At 37.9% G+C, this 22,425-nt stretch overlaps 1 protein-coding gene across 4 annotated transcripts in view; it reads left to right on the plus strand.

The window, feature by feature from the left end:
• The first annotated feature begins 6,861 nt into the window (after positions 1 to 6,861).
• NUP155 (nucleoporin 155) overlaps positions 6,862 to 22,425 on the plus strand; it is a 60,237-nt gene continuing 44,673 nt past the window's right edge. For all 4 annotated transcript variants that reach the window (XR_013764782.1, XM_079145737.1, XM_079145738.1 and 1 more), the window contains exons 1-9: positions 6,862 to 7,159; positions 9,296 to 9,433; positions 9,770 to 9,866; positions 15,533 to 15,603; positions 17,073 to 17,165; positions 17,563 to 17,729; positions 18,331 to 18,436; positions 19,826 to 19,899; positions 21,071 to 21,162. Coding sequence is in view for 3 of the 4 variants with exons in the window: in XM_079145737.1 (XP_079001863.1) it covers positions 7,003 to 7,159; positions 9,296 to 9,433; positions 9,770 to 9,866; positions 15,533 to 15,603; positions 17,073 to 17,165; positions 17,563 to 17,729; positions 18,331 to 18,436; positions 19,826 to 19,899; positions 21,071 to 21,162 (995 nt within the window). In the remaining variant the exon portion in view is untranslated. The remainder of the gene's footprint in view (positions 7,160 to 9,295; positions 9,434 to 9,769; positions 9,867 to 15,532; positions 15,604 to 17,072; positions 17,166 to 17,562; positions 17,730 to 18,330; positions 18,437 to 19,825; positions 19,900 to 21,070; positions 21,163 to 22,425) is intronic.

A 22,425-nucleotide genomic window follows, 5' to 3' on the forward strand; every position in this document is an offset into this window, starting at 1 on the left:
AAACATGTCACAACCTATTAACAGCAGACACAGACATAAAAATCCCGTTATGTCTTATTACGCCAAATGTTAAAGACATCTGCAAAAATATGAAATAATTCTGTTCTTCTTACTAGTGTTTTAGTTTTAAAAAGCATATGATTTCTCATAAAATATGTGTCATTTATATTAACATGGATTTGGTTTGTTATACTTTTAAATTTATTTTAGTTTTGTTAAAATGTTCTTTTTGAGCTATTAACAAATATTAATAAACAAAACCCATACAAAACAGAGCCTCCTTGGAATCCTGAATCATTTTTAAGGTAATAAAGAGATCCTGAAACCAAGATATTTTAGAATCTCTGTTTTAGGGAGGAGGTCAGCAAAGCAAACTTTTCCTTTAAAAGGCTGGAATGTAAGTATTTCAGGCTTTGTGGTCTTGGGTCTATGGACTCAATTCATCAGTTATGGTGGGAAAGCTGGAATAGACCATAATGTAAACATTACATTAACCCTCAGGAGCATTGTTTCTGTAAGAAGTATTAGCTAGATCATCCAACTTGTAGAGATGAAAATTCTTAATAGTCTATTTTGTGTCAAATTAAAAACAAGCTGCATGCCAAACAATCACGTTTCAATTTAAGGTCCACCAAATATAAGTAAGTTGACAGCAGGAGAACCAACTCCCTGTTTATGCATCAATAATAAATGTTCTGATTTCCCCGCTCCTAACCCATTTCAGTTTCCACTTTCTCAGTTACCCATAGGGCAACCGCAGTTCAAAAACACTCAATTGAAGGTGAGTGCCGTGAGGAGTCTTTGGGCGGAGTCCAGGCCAAGGCCTGCTCCTGTGAAAGTCTTTACCACTTTGTCATTTGCCCTTGCTCTGGGCCATCATCATGCTGGCACTCATCTGCTGGATGGGTTCCGTTCACTGTTCTGGAAGGAGATGGAGCTGATGCTGGTAGGGCTGCAGTACTCAGGCAAGACCACCTTCATCAATATGATCACGAAGCACGCACCTCCCAGAAAAATTTACAGCCTGTTCTTTCTGCACCAGACTTTTACCATGACCCCTTGACTGACCCAAAACATTCCTAAAAAGGAAACTCAAACTACTTGCCACATGTTACCCCCTCTTAGCCTGAAGCACCAGAGCAGTCATTGCCCATTTCTATTATTCAGAGTGGGGAATGAGACTGGGGCAAAGGACAGATAGCTGATTATTAAAGAAAAGGCAGTAAGTGGATAGCACTTCCCCATCAACTGCTTGCTAACACCTCTGGGGAAGGGGAAGAATCGAACTGTCCAACACAAGCAATCACCGCCTGGACAGCTCTTTTTCTGCCTTTTGGTCAGTAGGCCTTAGAAGAAAGAAAACCTAAAATCTATAAAGGGGTAAGACACCCCAACTCTCAGGGATGCCAGCTTTGGGTCCCCTCCTCTTCAGTTCTCCAGAGGAGTATCCCCCACTTTCTGTCTCTTAAAATTTGCTTTTGTACTCTTGCCTTGACATTTCTTGGATGTTTAATCTTCAATGCCAGAGGAAATTAGACCCTATTCTAATTTTCAAGATCAGTATCTCAACCATACAACTAACTATTCATTCTTCCTTTCTTCCATCCATCCATGCTTCCACCTACTTGTTTATCTGTCCATTCATTTGTCTATCCGTCCACCTGCCCACTCAATCAGCCAAAATAACCCATTAACCAACATTAAGTGCAAAACTTCTAGGTGTTAAGTTCTTATTAAGGCATCCAAAATTAAACAAGATCCAGTTCTTGTTATCACTTGATAGTTCATAGGCTAGGAGAAGTGCTTATAGCATAGAAGTTTGACATGTGTTGGGGGTGGGCTTTGATGTTTATCATGGCCCCTGGTTCATGTGATTTGTGTCCTTATAAGGAGATGGGGTGGAGTCCTTGGGTCAGTGTGACTAGTGTCCTTACAAGGAGAGCAGCACAAGCTTTGATTCAATGTGACTTGCTTTGTTAATGTGATTATCTTTCCTCCTATTTAGCTGATGATTGTAGTGAAACATTTTAATTCCCTTGCCTCTCATTTTGGGTATGTTCTACCAGTATTTTACTGTGCTTCCCATGGGGGTTCCATTTAACATGAGAAAGAGATGCCACTCTGATGTGAATCTATAGTAACATGACTTCAGTTGTGTACAGATGTGGCTGCTGTACCTCTCCAACCCTTCCCCTTCAGTTAACCCATGTTACAGTGTTATATATGGTATTTATTCAATATTGTAGAATAAAATTGGGTGTTATGATACATTATTCTCTTACATCTTGTAGGAAACAAAAGTAGCACTAGCTTTTATATTTGTCATGAATTTGCTTTACCAGATCTGAGTTCCTATCTAATGTCCTTCCATACAACCTGAAGGACTCCCCTCACACAGGGCACATCTAGTGGGGACCAGCTCCCTGGGTTCTTGTTTATTGGGTGCTGTGGTTTGAATGTGTGTCTCCCTCCAAAATTCCTGTTGACAGCTCAGCCTTAATGTAACAGTTTTGAAAGCTGGTTAAGCCAGAAAGATTCCAACCCCAGGGATGAGATGTACACATTAAGAGATCTTCTCCAGCATGTGCAAGGACCTGGTTCAGTTCTCAGCACTACACACACACACACACACACACACACACAAGTACATTTGTCAAGCTGGGAGCAATGACAGCAAGTATGGCTGTGTTTTAATTAGTTTTTTTGTAACTGTGACCAAAATACCCAACAAGAACAATTTGAGAAGGAAAAGCTTCTCTGGGGCTAACAGTTCCAGAGGTCTCAGTTCACAGATGGCAATTCCATACTCTGCTCAAGGTGAGGTAGTCCATCATGGAACAAGGGCCCAGTGGAGGAAAGCTGCTCAGTTCAGGTCAACAAAGAAGCAGAAACCGTGAGTATAGATATGATGAGGTCTTTCAAAGTCACAAAGCTATATGGATTCCAGACTCAAAATGACAAGACTGCTGAAGTATCGTACAAATTTTAATTTCTAAACAAGTAAATATCGATCTCCACAACCCCAAAAAGCAAAAATCCTTCCAGAGTCCTTTCTTATTATTATGAAAGTGGAAAAGTTCCTGGAGGCCCAAATGTGAGATGACCACTGGGGGTTATGCCCAGGTATGACTGGGTCATTTCTTGCTCTGGGAATTTCAAACAGCAGATATATAAGAGAGTGGCAACAGCGGGGTTTTTTTGTCCGTAAGTACAAGAAGTTCTTGGTGGTGACCTGTCGGACTCCCAGATAGCACATTTGGTTGTGGTTGGTGGCTGGTGGTTGTGGTCTTTGGATATTGTTGTTTTTTTTTTTTTTTTTAATTTGGGTTTTTTTTTAATTTGGGTTTTTGTTTTAGTTTATTACTATTAATATTATTTTTAGCTAGCATTCTTGTTCCAGTTTAGGATGAACAGTTTAAGGATAATCAGAGCAGTGTAGTGTTCAAGGGGCAGGGCTCCTCCTATGAGCTCACCTTCACAGACAATGTTCCTGCAGGACATTAGAGAGGGGGGCTTTGCCCAGGTTAAACTTTTCGGCAACCTCCTCACTGGGACAGATGTTGCAGTGAAGGTTTTGGCAAAAGTATCCTCGAAACTTCCCCTTCCTCTCTGGACTGGATATGATGGTGGGCTTGGACAACCCAAATATGATCCACCTCTTCCAGGTCATCCAGACCATCGAATATATCTACTTTATCATGGAGCATGAAGGTTGGGGACAGTCACGGAACCACATCTCAGAACCTAGTGGCATGCAGGAGGAGGAGGCCCACACACTGTTCAGGCAGATCTTATGTGCCATGCAGTACTGCCACAAGAAGGGTACCATGCACCTTGACATGAAGCTCGAAAATGTGGTGGTGGATGCCAGTGTCAATATCAAACTCATTGACTTTGGCCTGAGCATTCACAGCTGGGAAGAAACTGCACAGGTTCTGGGGCATTCTCCTATATGATGCCCCTTAAGTCATTGAGAGGAAGGAATATGAGCAACCCCCCACCACATCACTGACATGTGGAGTCTGGGTGTCATTCTCTATTTTATGCTCACAGGGAGACCCCCATTTATAGCAAGCACTGGTAAGCAGGTCAGGAAGCTGATCATGCAGGGAACACGTGGCATTCCCCCATGTTTTCAAGGGAACACAGAGCCTGATCAGTGAAATACTGACAGTAGACCCCATGCAGGGCCCACCATAGAGAGGTAATGGGGCACCCATGGTTGAGCCAGGCGAGGAAGCTTCACCCACTCCTTCTAGTAAGGCACTCCCCAAACTCCTGGATCCTGCAATTTTGAAAAATCATTATCGACATTGCGGTGGCTACGTACCTCATACTCAAGCACTAGAGATCCCAGTGGGAGAGGTTCAAGGTCCAGGTGAAGCATGAGCTTTGCCTTGGCCCTATAGATCCTCCCAGGGTATGCCCCAAGAAGTGTTCCAGTGGGCCGCCCTTCCCTTGCCCTGTGAGCAGCAGCAGCCTGAGGAGGCCAAGCAGTGCTGGCGGAAAAGTGGTGGAAGTGCCAGCGTGTCTGCCATTCTCCTCTTTTGCCACATGGACACCCCCACCTAGCCTATCCTCCCAGCATGACTCTGTGCCCAGCAGGCCAGTCCTCTCAGTGGGGGCGGGGTAGGTCACAGAAGATGGCAGTTCATCCTCCCAAGGTACCTCCATAGGACAATCCCATAACAGCAGCAGGGGTTAGAAAAGGGTGAGGAGGAGGATCGCTGCCTGCATTTGACAACTATGTTGTATACCACGCTTCAGTGGCATTCAGGAACAGAGAGGCTTCCAATGGAAACACCAAGCCAAGACAGACAGAACCAATGGACAGTCAGAAGACCGTGAGCTCTGTGGATGCTGACGTCATGGTGTGGAAGTGAGTTATGCCAAGTGGCTCACCTTCTCCACATGGATTCCAGGCAGGAGTGCGTCTGGATCCACCAGGTGTCTCCTCTGCCTCCATCTGAGAGACACATCATAGAGACTTTTTCCTGGGACACTTCCCCGTCTTGCTCTTTGTCCTTTTGCCCATGCTTTGGGAGAAATTTATTCTTAATTTCTTTTTTCACAAATTGTGTAATAAAATTGATGTTTCAAAAATTAAAAAGACAAAATACTAAACTGAAAATACCAGAAATAAACAATTTGTAATTTTTAAATTGAATGTTGTCATGAGTAGTGATGAAATCTCACATCAACTAAATTCTGTCCTACTGTAGACATTAGTCACCCCTTGGTCCACTGTATCCACACTGTATGTACTACTGTTATGGTATCACAGTACTTGTGTTCAACTAACTCTTATTTTACTTAATAATGGCTTCTAACTGCAAACTTTTTATTATAGTAATTGTTATAACTGTTCTATCTTATTGTTATTAATCTCTTTGCCTAATTTATAAACTAAACTTTATCACAGAGAAAGTATGTGCACGTGTAGTTTGGTACTACCCATGGTTTGAAGCATTTACTGGGGATCTTGGAACTATTGCCTTCAGATAAGGGGGAATACTGTATATTTTCCATGAGGTAAAATTTTAAGTGTATAGATCAGTAATGTCATAGAACTTTCAATATTCAGAAACAGCCAAGACTTTGAGGCAGTTAAAAGTAATTCAAGCTGGTACGGTGGCACACACCTTAATCCCAGCAGCTCAGGAGACTGAGGCAGTAGGATTGCAAGCTCCAGGTCAGCCTCAACAACTTAGGGAGACCCTGTCTCAAAATCAGTACTGGGGATAAAAGCACCACTGGATTCAATCCCCAGTACTGAGGAGTGGGTAATTCAAATGGCAAATGATCAATTTAGAGTATTTCAGTTATTGATTTGCCAAATTATGAGGAACTGGATGACACAGGTGAGATTCAGAATAAGGACTGTTTTTTGAAAATGGGTCCATTCGATTTGTCTTTTTTAGGAAATAAAGCTACTCTTCTGTCTTTGCTTCTATCATCGTTATACTGTAGTTTTTACACAAAAATTAGAAAAATTATATTGATGCATTTGAATGGCTTCGTCTGTGTGACGCACCCGAGAACAGGATGTGTGTTTGATATTGTCGGTGGCAGGCACAATGTCAGATACAGAATGGATTTTCAGTTTCCTAAAAGCACAGCCTACTTTATACCAATCCATATACTATGTACTGGTGGGGAAAAAAAGGTGAATTAGAACGGTCTTTTCCATCTGCGCAACGGGAGAGAAAATGTACGCAGTGACCCACGTGTACAAACCGAATAACTCCTTAAACACCTAATGTTTTACAATAACAAAGCCCAAAACAAAGATATGCAAACGGGAAACCCTAACGAATTTTAATTTACTTCACCGTCCATGGAGAAACACAGGGAGAAGATGGTTCACAAAGTAACCCGTTTCTAACAATTTACCAATTCCTAGCTACTGTTAGAGAAGTTTTAGAGCACGCACGTAACTGATCCGCCCCCACCCCAACACGCCCCCCACGCGTACTCTCAAATAACTGCAGTTGCTGGATTCGGACCCGCGACGCTCGAGGCCAAGCACCAGCACGCGCTGACACCAACCCGAACCAGAGCAGCCCGGTCGCCCGCCTCAGTACCCGGCTCCCACTTCCCCGGCTCCTCCCCGCTTTCCTCTCCCTATCCCTCCCGACCCCACCCTCCCCGCTCCTTTCCGAGTCCTTCCCCTTACCCCCTTCCCTCCTCTCTCCCCCGACGCGCTCTCCCGATTTCCCCCATCCCACCCTGAGGGCCTAGACTCGGTTCCCTCCAAAGTGCTCCCGGCCCCCTCGCTCCGCCCCCCAGGTTCCGCCCCCTCAACTGCTTCCTCCGCCCAGCCTCAAAACGGCGTCCTCCAGCTCCCTCCCGGGCGAGCCGGAAGTGCGTCATGACCAGGCGCCCGGGAGCTCGTTAGGCGCGCGCGCCCCGAGGAGCCTCTCCGAGTTAGCTTCTTGGGTCTTCTCTCTTTTCTCCTTGGGATTTGACTATTTGTCGAAGCTGTTGTCTGCGGGTTTCGACATGCCGTCCTCTTTGCTGGGCGCGGTGATGCCAGCCTCTGCGTCGGCCACAGCCCTACAAGAAGCTCTGGAAAATGCAGGGCGGCTTATCGATCGTCAGTTGCAAGAAGACCGCATGTACCCGGACCTTTCCGAGCTGCTCATGGTGTCTGCCCCAAGTGAGTGATCGGTGCCCATTTGGTGCCCCTGCTTCCTCAGCCGAAAGCACTGTCTCTGGCTCTAACTTGGTCTTTATCCCCAGAATTCGTCCCAGCAAAGACATCCTGAGATTTGGAGCGCGGTTTACTGCAGTTTTGAAAAACAACAAATAGCATCTTTTCGGTTCTTTTCCTGTCCTGTTTCTGCATTGTAGATATTTGAAAGGGTAAAAGTGAAGCGCAAGCTTCCGGTTGAAGCATAAAGAGGCAAAGATCCCACCCCTAGCCCAAATGATCCTCTTACTGCTCCCAAGTGTTTATCACCAAGGCTAGATGAGAAAGAACTCCTGATCAGAACCCCATCTTTGTTCATTCCTTGGATTAATAATTGAGCAAATCGGAAGAGTAAACGAAGTTAATTTGGAAATTTACTACGTTCGTTCAAAGATATGTTTTACTGTGTGCCGTTGGTGTGATGTGAAGTGCTGGGAGGTGTTCAGAGATCTGCCAGTGGAATAAAGGAAAAGAACAGGGAAATGGGCAGTGTAAATACACAGGGAGGGTAAGGCAAATGTGTGTCAGCAAAAGAGAGAAGACTGGAAAGTAATTCGTTTAACGGTTTTAAATTCTAACCGGCTCCTTAGGGCTTAAAGAGTTTCATCAGTTGATCAAAAGAGGCCTTTGTCAGATGGAAATTGGAGAAAAGCAGAGATGTTTAAGAAAGGTAAAGATAAGATTTTTGTTGAGCAAGAACCACGGTTATTTAACTGAAAATACCTCTGACAATTCATAAAAATCTCTAATTGAGAGATTTGTAATCAGAAATGATGGAAACAGACAATATTTGCCCTTAGCAGCTATTTACAAGCGGACTTGTCTTGTACAGCCTGATTGGCCTATTAGCAACTGTTCACATTGACCTTCTTAGGTTTGGAAAGAAGACATAAAAAGAGTCCCTGTATGCTAGTCCTTTTAAATATCAGATCCCTTTACAAACACTGTCCTCTTTAACCTTATCTCATCCCCTTCTTTTCCATCTGATTCTCAATGCCTTGCTCTAGTCACCCTGAACTTAACATGTCTTGTATAAGAAGCCCTTTCTTCAGGATTTTATTATATTCATCATTTCTAGCATATTCATTTTTCTTTGTCTTAACAGACTTCTTCCAGACTCCCTGGAAAGGCCTCTCTGAAATCTTTCTTAATTATTTCCATCCTCACAAAAATTATTAATTCCTCCTTCTGGAATTTCATTTCCATTAGCATGTGCACTGTTCTTTTGAAACTGTTTTTTACGAAATGGGATGTCTAGAATTGGCTTTTAAAAGAATCCATTGGATGAGTGGACATAAACATGATTGTGGATTTTATTGGTAATTGTTGAAGGTGGATAATCAATACATAGGAATTGATTGTATGTGTTTTTTAAATTTCCATAGTACATTTAAAAATTGTTTTATATGTCAACTTCCTCCAGAATCTTTGTATTGTATTCTAGAGAGCCTGAAAAGCTGCCTGGGATAATTTCAGTTGGGTCTAATGTTCAGGATCAGTAAGGACAAACTGGAGGCTAATTCTTAGTGATCCGAGTCTTAGAACAAGAGAAAGGTTGCCCACTGAACACACTTTTTAGAGAGAAGTCTGTGATTTTTTTCTTCCTAGTAGGGTATTGATCATGTAGTATTATTAGCATTTGGCTTATTGGTCTGGGGCAGAAATCCAAATGGAAGAGTCATGAATTGTTTTAATCTGTAAATGTTTAAAGTAGAAAAGGCAATGAGATTTTTTTCCTCAGTATCTTTGAATTACATTGCAGTTTTATAAATACTTTGCCATTTCAGGTTAGTAAAATAACAAAGACATTAAGTTATTAAATTAAACATTTCCTTTGTTATAAAGTTTTTGTGAACTGTAACTTTCCTGTCAGGTTGAAAATACTAACTGCCCATTCAGCACTGAAATTTCTCAGGCCCGGTTTATGTCAGACAAGACTCCTTTATTCTCTTTGTACTTTTAGATACACCACATGCACATTTTGTGTGTGTGTGTGTGTGTGTGTGTGTGTGTGTGTGTGTGTGACTTAAAATGCTTCTGTATACCCAGTTGATGAGTATTACATTATGATGGTAACTAAATGCTTCATTTTATTTTTTGTAGGTAATCCCACTGTTTCGGGCATGTCAGATATGGATTATCCTCTACAAGGACCTGGTTTGCTATCAGTACCCAACCTTCCAGAGATCAGTTCCATCCGAAGAGTTCCTCTCCCACCTGAACTTGTTGAACAGTTTGGACGTATCCTATTATTTCTTATTTAATTATTTGAAAAAATGTTAAATTTGGTATTTTCATTATTAGAATCCTTGATTCAAGTTTGAATTAGTATTGCATATCAGTTCATTTAAGAGTTTTATTTAAAATACATTTAAGTACATGGATAGTTTGCTCTTCTATTAAAAGTGGGCAGAACCCAGGGCCTCACTTATGGTAGTTAAGAGCTTTGCCATTCAGCTACATCACTAGCCTCCATATCATGATTTTTTAATTGTAAACTTTAAATCAAAAGCTATTGAAACAAGTGGAAGAGAAATGAAATTGAACTCTTTCTGCCTTACATTTGTACTATATCAGATATGCAGTGTAACTGCATGATGGGTGTTTTTCCTGCCATCAGCAGAGCTTGGCTCACAATTGACAGTGATATATTCATGTGGAACTATGAGGATGGGTATGTATTTAAAGTTGGTTTGCTTTGGTGTGAATTCAGATAACCTTTATTGTTTTTTTGCAGCTAGTGTTCTACTCATCAGAAACTTCCTGGTTTATCTTTTTCATGTATCTCAGTCAGTGTTTCTCAAATCATTGGGGATGTTAAAATATGGATTGTGTTTTTAGAAGTTCTGAATTAGACCCAAGAATTTTCATTTGTAAAAAGTTCCCAGGTGATGGTGCTAGTCTTAAGTACCACTCTGTTTTTCCCCCCTGTGCGGGTGATTGAACTAAGGGCCTTGCATATGCTAGGCAAATGCTCTAGCACTGAGCTACATCCGCATCTCTAAGTATCACACTTGAGTAGCAGAGTCTAGGTCCCTAACTCTTATCCTGTATTAAATAGAGTATATTGGCAATTTTTTGACAGATGATTTCAAAGACCCCTGTTTTTCTAGCATTTCTATGAAGTAGGCATCTGATAACTTATTGAAGAGACTTAAACATTTTGGCCAGTATGGTGGTTGCTTTTGTAATACCAGCAGCTTGGGAGGCTAAAGCAGGAGTATTACAAATTTAAGCCAGACTCAGCAACTTAGTAAGGCCCTAAGCAACTTAGTGAGACCCTGCATCAAGATAAAAAATTTAAAAGAGGCCTGGGGATGTTGGCTGAGTGGGTAAACACCCCTAGGTCAATCCCCATACCAAAAAAAAAAAAGTTCTGTTATCATTTTGTAGTCTTGACTTTGTGTGCAAATTAAATATATACAATAGAATCTCAGTGAAGGTCCAAGGCAGTCTTAACTTTAATAAAGTGTATTGCTTTCCCTCTTGGCCTTTTAGAAATAAATTTTTAAATTTTTGTAGTTTTAGGTGGACAGTGTGTTTTTTTTTTTTTTTTCTTTGTTTATGTGGTGCTAAGGATTGAACACAGTGCCTCACATATGCTAGGCAAGTGCTCTGCCACTGAACTACAGCCCCATAAATTTTATTTTGCTTCCACTTCTCCATCGTATTTTCCTTAAGTGAGGTGTTAGATAACCTTCAGAAGGCCCATGTAATTCAGTCTTGCCCCTGAGTAATTAGCGTTCTTTTTAAGAACAAAACATATGCATTCAAAGACACTGTGTCATTGGATCAAAATTGACACTCTATGACAATCTGTAGTTTAGCTGAAACAGGGTTTTAAACTACAAGTTTCCATAGCTCTTTTTATCATTGAAATGTTATAGCCACAATAGAGTGCTTGTAATTGTTGTTTGTGTACGCTGAATGTTGCTCCAATATGTTGTTACCAGAACATATTCATTTTTATACTGAAGAATTAAACCCTTTTGTTTAGGTATGTATATCTTTGAGAAAATCCAGTGTAGAAAACTGCAGGATAATTAATTGTGAAAATAATCATTTTATTTAAAAAGATTTTTTCACTTTAATAAAATATTTGAACTTTGCTTAACAGCTAACATATTTATTTAACAAACAACTGTTATACTAAGAATAGTACTGAATGAGCTCACATGGAACAAATAGCCAAACTTTCCTATGTATCTTAGTTTGAGTCACTATTTCAGAATACCATAGACTAGGAGACTTAGGATTGACACAGATTTATTTCTCATATTTTTTGGAGGCTGGAAGTTTAAGGTCAAGGCACCAGTAGTTGCAGTGTCTGATAAGGGTTCACTTCCCAGTTCACAAGTTCCTTTATCTTTACATGGAAAGGGGGAGAGGACATCAGTAGATGAATGGATCAAGAAAATGTGTTACATACACTATGGAATTTTTCTCAGCCATAAAGAAGTATGAAATTATGGCCTTTGCTGATAAATGGATGGAAATGGAGAACACCTGCTAGTGAAATATGCCAGTCTCAAAAAATCAAGGGTTGAATATTTCCTTTCATATGTGGAAGGTAGAGCAAAAGAAACAAAAGAAGGTGGTGGGCAGATCTGATATAAACATACAGGGAAGATCAATAGAGTTAAAGAAGGAAATCAAGAGGGAGGGAGGGAGGACTGGTTAAGGGAGGAAATGTGGGCTAAATTTAACAAAATCACATTACATATGAATATGTGACAGGGAATTTCACTATTATGTATATGTAGATAAGTGCCAATTAAAAAATAAATAAATGAGCAAAGGGAAGATCAGTAAGTGGAGGAAGAATATGGGAGGGAGGAGGTAAAAAAAAAAGTTGGGAGTAACAGGAATTAAAGTAAAATTCCATGTGTGATTTTTGTCAAAATGAACCCAACTACTTTGTATAATTATAAAACTCTAATTAAAGAAAGAAAGAAAGAAAGAAAGGAAGGAAGAGGGGCAAGAGAGCTCTTGAGAATCTTGTTTTACAAAGCTACTAATCCTATTGTGAGAAATCCATCCTTAGCTCCAAATACTGACACATTGGAAGTTAAGATTTAAATGAATTTTGGGAGGATACAAATATTCAGTCTATAGCTCTGTGCATTCAAAATAGAACTTTTTAAAGTAAACCATTTGAAGAATATAATTGTAGAAAAAGGCATGAATGTGTACTGAGTATAGATTTTTAGTCTAAAAATTCATTTCTGTGCTGGGCATGATTGCACATGCCTGTAATCCCAGTGACTTAGGAGGCTGAGGCAGGCAGATCACAAGTTTAAGACCAACCTCAGCAACTTAACAAGACCCTCATCTCAAAATAAAAAATAAAAAGATCTGGGGATGTGACTCAGTGGTTGGCTCCTGGATTTAATCCCTATTAACAAGCAACAACAACAAAAATTCAAGTCTATAAAAACTTTAGACTTTGTTTCAATTATTCAGTTACCTAAGTCTTTTTTTTTTCTTTTTTTACAGACAGCATTTTGATTCATTGTACACAAATGGGGTATAACTTTTCATTTCTATGGTTGTACATCATGTAGATTCACACCATTTGTGTAATCATAAGTCTTAATTCCATTTGACTAATAGAAACAATCATGTTCAATTAATTGTTCTCAAACCTCAACTTTAGCAGTATTGGGTCTTAGTTTCAAGAGGCTATGCCAGTTATCAAAGGGCCCTGTGTAATGCCAGGCATGGGAGAATGGGGAATCCTGGTCCATATACACTGCCAGTTCTGCTTGTATAGTACTTTCAGTTCAACCAGAACCTTTTCTTTTTTAGAGGGTGGGTAACCAGGGATTGAACTCAGGGACGTTCAACCACTGAGCCACATCCTCAGAACTTTTTTGTATTTAAGAGTCAGGGTCTCACTGAATTGCTTAGCACCTCACTTTTACTGAGGCTGACTTTGAACTCCATGATCTTCCTGCCTCAGCCTCCAGAGCTGCTGGGATTACAGGCATGCACCACCAAGCCTGGCCAACCAGAACCTTTCTTCAAGGTCTTGATCATATATTTTTTCTTAGCACTTGTTTGGTGTTCTCGATGAGTTTCTTAGATCTTTGGGTTTGATGTCTTTCATTACTTTTGAAAATTTGTTAGTTGTTATCTTCAAATATTTATTCTGCCTCATTTTATTCCCCTCTCTTGAGATTTCAGTTGGATTTTTGTTGTACTAGTTGATGTTATCTAACAGATTTTGGAGGCTCCGTTCTGTTTGTTTTTCCACACATTTTAAATCTTTTTGTTTCAATTTAGATAATTTTATTGACCCAACTTCAGGTTCACTAATTTTTTTCTTGCCTGATCTATATGATCTTTATTTCTGAGTGTGTGTGTGTGTTTTTTTTTTTTTTTTTTTTTTTTTTTGGTTTGGTTGTTTTTTTGTACTAGGGATTGAACTTTAGGGTGCTTAACTACTAAGCCATATCCACAGCCTCATTTATTTTTTATTTTGAGACAGGGTCTCACAAAGTTGCTGAGGTTGGCTTGGAACTTGCAATCCTCCTGCTTCAGCCTCTTGAGCCACTGGGATTACAGGCATGCACCACCATGCCCAGTTCAGATTCTTATTTCTGGGCTGTGCTCCTCTCCCCTCTTTTCCTGTACAGGGGATTGAACTCAAGGGCTCTTAACCATTGAGCTACATCCCCAGTTCTTTTTAGTTTTTGAGACAGGATCTTTCTAAATTGCTTAGGGCCTCACTAAGTTTCTGAAGCTAACTTTGAATTTGTGATTCTCCTGCCTCAGCCTCCTGTTGAGCTGTACTTTAAAAAAAATTTTTAATATCTAACATTTCATTGGCTCCTATAATTTTCATCTCTGCTGAAGTTCTGATTATGTGTATGTGGTGCTGGCAGTCCAATCTAGGGTCTTGTACATACTAGGCAAGCGTGCTACCACTCAGGTACATCCTTAGTGCTCTGCTGAAGTTCTTTATTCATTTACACATTTTGTCCATTAGAAAATTTGTCCATTAGACCTGGGTGCGATGGTGCATGCCTGTAATCCCAGCGGCTTAGGAGGCTGAGGCAGGAGGATTGAGAGTTAAAAGCCAGCCTTAGCAAAAATGAGGCACTAAGCAACTCAGTGAGACCCTGTCTCTAAATAAAATACAGAAAAAGGGCTAGGGATGTGACTCAGTGGTCTAGTGCCCCTGAGTTCAACCTTTGGTACTATTCTACCCCCTCCCCCCACCAATTTTTTTTTTTTTTTCCTTTAGAGCCTCTACCTTATTGATTATAGTTACTTTAAATTCCTTGTCTGATAGTTTGGATTATAGTTGTCTGCTTCTGTTGAATACTTTGTTTCTCGACAGTAGGGTTTTCTTTATTTTATTCCACTTTTTGTGTCTAATTTTTTAATTGAAAGTCAGACATCATGCATAGAACAGTAGATACTGCATGAAGTAGCATTTGTTCTTAGAAATGGGCATGCCTCTTCTCTTGCTAAGGTATAGTATGAAGGCCTTTGCTGTGGAAGGAAGTTAATTTTTTAATTGAAAGTCAGACATCATGCATAGAACAGTAGATACTGCATGAAGTAGCATTTGTTCTTAGAAATGGGCATGCCTCTTCTCTTGCTAAGGTATAGTATGAAGGCCTTTGCTGTGGAAGGAAGTTACTTTTTCAGGGGGAGGGGTACTATGGATTGAACAGCCCAGGGGCTTTTGACCACTGAACCACATCCCCAGTTCTTTTTATTTTTTAATTTACTTATTTTTGAGACAGAGTCTTGCTAAGTTGCATAGGACCTCACTAAATTGCTGAGGCTGGCTTTGAACTTGGATGCTCCTGTTGTTAGCTTCCCAGACTGTTGGGATTACAAGTGTGCCTGTGCCCAGTTTGGAGTTGACTTGCATTTGGGTTTTGTGTGTTGTTATAGTTACTCTCAGAGTACTATAGGTACAAAATTCCCTTAGGTTTAGGATGTAGGTTGGGTTACTCGAGATTTTTTTTCTCAATGTTCCTGTTCTACCCTCATCCTTAGACTTTCTCTGTGAACCCCTCCTTCTGAGAGGGTACTTTCTACATTCTCTTTTTACCCCGCTTTAGCAATAGATTGATGATAAAAATGTTTGCAGCCTAGTTGGAGAGATATTTGCAACATGGTACAGTTTTCCCTGTTTTTCTGTTTCAGGCTTAACCTTAGGCAGGTCTGTGTCCCTAGGTCTTGGGATAAAACTAGTTTTGTTTGCTGGTTTATTTTTTTCATTATAGTCTATGTTTAAATTTATTCAACAATAAAGAGCATTGTAAAATAAGACTGTGTTTTCTTTGTATGTATAACATGTTTTTCTTCAATTATTGTCAGAGGAGACCTTGCCTATTTTGATGGACTTAGTGAGACTATTCTTGCTGTAGGACTTGTGAAACCAAAAGCTGGTAAGTAATAAAAATGTAAGAGATGAGTGCAAATATGTGTGTGTGTGTGTGTGTGTGTGTGTGTTTGATGAGGTTATGTTTGTATATACATAGACTGAATGTCTTAGTACCCAATAATACATTTTAAATATTTTAATTTACCATTGAGGCTTTATTCTGAATTACTTCTAATTAAAATTACAAATAGAAAGTGATTAAGAATATTTATTTATTTACTTTCATGGTTTAAGTTTCTCTCTCTCTCTCTCTCTCTCTCTCTCTCTCTCTCTCTCTCTCTCTCTCTCTCTTTTGTAGCAGTGCTGGGATTGCCATCTATCATTGAGTTACATCCCTAACTGTATTTTACTTAATTTTTCTACTTTCTAATTTATCTGGAACTTTTAGCATTACATATTTTTCACCAGTTAGTTAAGTTAATGTAAAAAACATTTTGTCTTTGCTTTTTTTGGAGTCTTGATAGCCCATAGAAGTAGGAACAAAGTTCAGAATAAACCTTAGAGAAATTAAAAGCATTGTTTAATTTAATACCATCAACTTTGTAATGCCAAATGTTTTAAAAATGGTTTGGTTTAAATTTAATATATATCCCATGAACATACCTTCAAACAGAAGAGGCAGCAGTAGGCAAAATTTACTTCTTGACAAAGACTAAAAAAAATTTAAGATTGTAGCCATTTTGAAATTGTAACTATTCATGTAAATAGAAACATTCATTTTTATACACTGTTTATTTGATTGCTTTGGAAATGTTATTTCCTTATGTAGAATCTGAACAGTCTTTACCCTGATGTTTTTATCCCATTTTTCTTAATTTAAAAGTTTATTCATATAAAAATCAAAGATCATTTCTGCCCTCTGTTGTAATAAATACAAATCGTCCATCTAAAACAGGTAAGTTGAATGCTAATTTACACAATTGAAATTGTGGCAGTCTTTAATTTGGGAAAAATGTGTTATCTTTGATGATTAAACTCTTCAGAGCTTTGCTACTAACAAGTATTGATAACTCTGACTCTCAAAAATATGTTATAAGTTAGGCATTGTGGCTCCCATCTATTATCCCAGCTCGAAGGCTGAGGCAAGAGGATATCAAATTTGAGGCCTCAGCAACTTAGACTTTATCAAAATAAAAAATAAAAAGAAAGGAAGATATAGATCAGTGATAGTGTAACCTGAGTTCATTCAGTAGAACCACAAAATAAATGAACAAAGATTGATAAACCTAAACTATTTTGTATCGTAACACTGCTTTTAAGTGACATTAAATGCTGAACTCAATGTTTCCTAAGGTGGTTATTTTCGAGTATTTACTGATTTAAATGATCAAGCACAGAAATATTTTTACATCAGAATTAACTAATTCAGATTTTTTAATTTACTATTTAACTAGTAGCTCATTTTAAGGGTAAAGCCATATCTTATATATGCTTTCATGCAAATAATTCCTTCCTGTGTGTACCTTACCTTAGGCATCTTTCAGCCTCATATACGACACCTCTTGGTTTTGGCAACCCCTGTGGATATAGTAATTCTTGGACTCAGCTATGCCAATTTGCAGACAGGTATGGTAATCCATATTTTGGTTTTTAAAATGGCAATATGTTGGGCAGTTAATATAATTAAAACATAATCTGGGTGAAATATTGATTTCCAATGACTCAAATTAATGATTATTACTGCCAAATCCTTAGAATCTTTGCCAAAATGTTATAATTTGGATTATCTTGTTGCTTGATGTTTTACTACATAATATGTGTATATTATTGCTTCTATTTAACTTGAATTATCAAATTATTTGTATCACATTTTATAGTAATTTAAAAATGTATGCTATAGAATCTTTTGAGTATATTAAGAATTCAGTAATAAAGTCAATTCTGAAGATAATGCAAAGATCATTTTAAAATTAAACTAATAGACTGATTCTTGTACTTTTTCTTAAAAAAAAAAAAAAAATAGGTTCTGGGATTCTTAATGATAGCATGTCTGGCGGAATGCAGTTGCTTCCAGATCCTTTGTATTCTCTTCCCACTGATAATACTTACCTTTTAACAATAACTTCCACTGATAATGGAAGAATTTTCTTGGCTGGAAAGGATGGCTGTTTATATGAAGTAGCATACCAAGTAAGTTTGACACTTAGAAACATTCTGTTTTCCCCCCTCCCTCTTGATGAAGTAGGGAAAGATAAGCTTTTAATTTTCTAATTGTATAATATATTCTGATGGAAAATATTGAAGCATACAATTAATGCTGTAGTCTTCTATTATCACTCTGTGTCTTTAAAATCCAGCTCTTTTCCCAAAGTCAAAAACTGTTATCAGTTTTCTTTTTTATAAGAAAAATTGAACCCAGGGCCTTGAGCATGCTAGGCAAATGCTGTGTATGTCTTTGCAGAACATTATACCTCCACTAATATATGTGTATATATAGCATTTATATAAGCACATGTACCTATGTGTGTGTATTCTAGTAAATACATAGTGTATTATTTTTATATTTTCTCTTTAATAATATGTCACTTAATAATATGTCTTGAAAGTCTTGATTGCCACTATTTGGTAGATATTTTTAATTATAGGACTTAGGTCAGTAGTTAATTTCGAATGATCTCACTTATTTGCAATCCTTGTTATTTCATGAAGATTAGGATTTTTAATAAATAGGAGTATTCAGTAGTTGTTGTAAGTTACATACCTTTACAAGTCTTCTTTCGTTTGTTTTAAGGCAGAAGCAGGTTGGTTTAGTCAAAGATGTAGGAAGATAAACCACTCAAAGAGCTCACTTTCTTTCCTTGTTCCTTCTTTGCTACAATTTACATTCTCAGAAGATGGTAAGTAGGAAACAAGTTTGGCAAATGAAACAAATTTTTACTACATTGTTGACTTAACATTTTCTTCAGACATTCTCATTCTTTTTAATACATTTTTTAGTTATAGATGTACATAATACCTTTATTTATTTTTATGTGGTGCTGATGATTGAACCCAGTGTCTCTCTCTCATGTGCGAGGCAAGTGCTCTGCCACTAAGCCACAACCCCAGCTCCTCATTCTTAATTAAAATACTTTGTCATTTTAAGTAACATTATGTTCATAAGATCTCTTAAAAAGATAAAGGGATTACAAAATGTAGAGAAATGTGGGTTTTATTTTCAAGTTAGTTATTTCTTATACATGTTGAATCATGAAAAATGTGTCCAAAACAGCTCTGCATATTTAAGCTAAAATACGGGGCGGGGGGGGGTTTGTATGTGTGAGAGAGATTGATAAATTGATTCATACATCTAATATGGTTTTCAGTCTAGAATAAATTCCCAGTACAAAAAATATGTATCTAAATCTTTAATAGACTGAGGAGTTTAAACAGGGGAAATTATTTTAAATGCTTTGGTAAATAAGACAAATATACCTTAAATGACTGAATTTTTTAGTCATGATTTGCTTAATGTTGGGGATGTGTTCTGAGAGATACCTTGTTAGGTAATTTTATATTGTGCTAACATCATGGATTGTATTTATACAAACTAAGATGCCTACAACATCATGAGGTGATAATAATCTTATGGGATCACATTGTGCATATAGTACCCATTGTTGGCTAAAATGTCCTAATAAAGTACATGACTATATAATTTATTCTCCTTCACACAATGAAATATTAAACTGGAAGTTTCCTGAAAAAAAAAATTATGTGTTTTCAGCATAAAATAAATATTGTTGATCGAAGAACTATTCTAGAACTTGAATTTTATTTTCTTTAAGATTCATTTAGAAACAGGCACAGTGACATGGCCCTATAACCCTAGTTGCTCAGGGGGCTGAGGCAGACAATTGCAAGTTCAAAAGCAGCCTCATCAACTTAAAGACCTAACCTCAGAATATAAAGGACTGGGGATATTAGCTTAATGGTAAAGTGCACCTGGGTTCCATCCCCAGTACAAAAAAAAAAAAAAAAAAAAAATTCACAGTAAGTTATCCTTGATGCTCTTACCCTGTCGTAGTATTTGACCTCTGTTGTCTGATCTAAATGCTTCCTGACTTGGTCCTTATGGATTTACATGTCCTGGATTTAACTCCCAACCAAAAGAAAAGAAAGCCCCATGAATGGAGAGTTCTAATTTAGCAATCTTAATTTGTTATACATAGCTACTGTGTTCACTTGGTTAATTGTTGGGGTTTTTATTTCTTTTTTTTTTTTTTTTTTTTTTTTTCTGCCTTTAGATCCTATTGTTCAAATTGCAATTGATAATTCAAGAAATATTTTATATACACGATCAGAGAAAGGAGTAATACAGGTAAGAATTCATGTTATACTACTGTTTAAGAGTAGAAAAACATCCCTGTTTAAATAAGTAAAATTTAGTCACTTTAACTTTTTCTGTTAACTGTGTGTATGTTTTATTAGAGCATTATAGTTATACATAGTAGTTGCATTCATCTGGACAAATTTGTACTTGCATGGAATTTTATTTTGGTTCATGTTTTCCAACTTCCTTCCACTCCTCCCTTTCCCCATTCTTCTTCCTTTCCTCTACTGATGTTACTTTTACTCATCTATTTATGTATTTATGATTGGTCTTTCTACTTCTACATAAAGATGAAATTCCCTGTGGTATACTTACATATGCACATAGCTTGATTTTTAAAATTCATTCTGCATTTCCTCCCCTTTCTTTTCCCTCCTCTCCCCCTCCCAACTCCTTGTACTCTACTGATCTTCCCTATACCTTCTTGCTGTCCAGTCCTCCCTTCCTTTCCTTTATTTTGCTCTGACTTCCACATATGAGAAAAAACATTGGACCCTTGATTTTCTGAGACCAGAATATTTCACTTAGCATGATGTTCTCTGTTTCCATCTGTTAACCAGCAAATGCCATAATTTCATTCTTCTTTATGGCTGAGTAAAACACCATTGTGTACACAATACCACAATTTCTTAACCCTTTTATCCATTGATGGGCATCTGGGTTGATTGCAAAATAGTGGAACTGTGCTGCTATAAACATTGAGGTTTCTGTAGTATGGTGATTTTAATTCTTTTGGATAAATAGCAAGAAGTGGGATAACTGGGTCATATGGTGGATTCCATTTCTACTTTTTTGAGAAATCTCCATACTGCTTTCCATAGTGGTGGTGCTAGTCTGCAGTCCTACCAGCAACATTTGAGCGCACTTTTTCCCCCAAATCTTCTCTAGCACTTATTATTGTTTGTATTCTTCATAATTGCCATTCTCATTGGAGTGAGATGAAATCTTAGTATAGTTTTGATTTGCATTTCCCTGATTAAAAAAAAAAAATTTACAACTATTTCTTGGGATCTCTTTTTTATGAGTTTTCAAGTCTCTGAACATTTCTGTACTTGTATTAAGTAAAAAAAAATGGAGGGGCCCTAAAAGGAAAAGTGTATCTAACAAAATAGACACAGTATATAATCATGTTAACTAAGAGTAATATTTTTATTCATAGGTTTATGATTTGGGCCAAGATGGACAGGGAATGAGTAGAGTTGCCTCAGTTTCACAGAATGCAATTGTCTCTGCTGCTGGAAACATTGCAAGGTAATATGTAATTTGTTGGCAGACATTTCATTTGCAGACATAACTATGCTATTTATGTGTTGTAGTATACTAAAATTAAATTATCCCCTCAAAATATCTCCAAAAGATAAATATTGAAGGAAGCTGGGTACAGTGATGCATGCCTATAATCCCAGCAACTCAGGAAGATTATGCAGGAGGATCATGAGTTTGAGGCCAACTTTGAGACCCTATCTCAAAATAAAAAAGGGTTCAGTAGTAGAGCCCCTGGGTTCAATGCCCAGAACTGGAGAAAAAAAAGGAAAAAAAAAAAAAAAAAAAATTGAAAGAGATGATACTCCAGGTTATGTTTGTAATAGAACTATTAGAGACTTATTTTATCTTTTTTTTTTTTTTTGAGTGCTGGGGATTGAACGCAGGGCCTTGTGCTTACAAGGCAAGCACTCTACCGACTGAGCTATCTCCCCAGCCCCACTTATTTTATCTTGACATAGGGCAATCCCCAGTGCTGGAAATGGTAAGTTAGTTTTTAACTAACTTTAAAAATGTTAGTATGACTGAAAAAAAGTGTTCATATAACCAGATTTTTAGTCATGATTTGCTTCATGATGGGGATGTTCTGACAGATGCCTTGTTAGGCACTTTTGTTATTATGCTAATATTATAGACTATACTTACACAAACTAGGATGTTTACAGCATCATCAGGTGATAAAGGATTTGGAAGCAATAGTAAAGCTGTACTTTATTGTGTAAGGTACAGCTTAATTGTGTCTTTTTTTTTTTTTTTTTTTTTTTTTTTTTGAACTTTTGTTTTTTGCAGTGTTGGGGATTGGGGCTGGTTGAGTGGTAGGCAAGCACTGTACCACTAAGTCACATCCCCATCCTTTTTTTCTTTTTCTTTTTTTTTTCTTTTTAACTTTAAGCTTAGGTCATCTATTATAAGCATCATAGATCTTGTAACTAGGATATCGTAAGTCTTCCTCATGTCACTAGTTGGTCTGATTGTATAGAGGTATACATACAGAAAGTAGAATTCCACAGTCATTAATATCTCCTAGTGTATGTGAACAAAGTAAAGGATGTTATGATTTACCTGAGCTCTCACTCTTAAATAAGAGCTAGAAGCCAAGGAATTCTGTATTGGAAACTTGTACTATCTTTCACTTATTTTCCACCTACCTTGGTCAGCTGCAGATATTCTCTTTACATGATAAAGGCCTCATTGTCTTTGTACTTGGGTAATTGCAGTGATCAGACATCATAGTAAAAAATCAACTTTTAT

The sequence above is a fragment of the Sciurus vulgaris genome, assembly GCF_902686455.1.
Source record: "Sciurus vulgaris genome assembly, chromosome: 6".
Classification (NCBI taxonomy): Eukaryota; Metazoa; Chordata; class Mammalia; order Rodentia; family Sciuridae; genus Sciurus; species Sciurus vulgaris.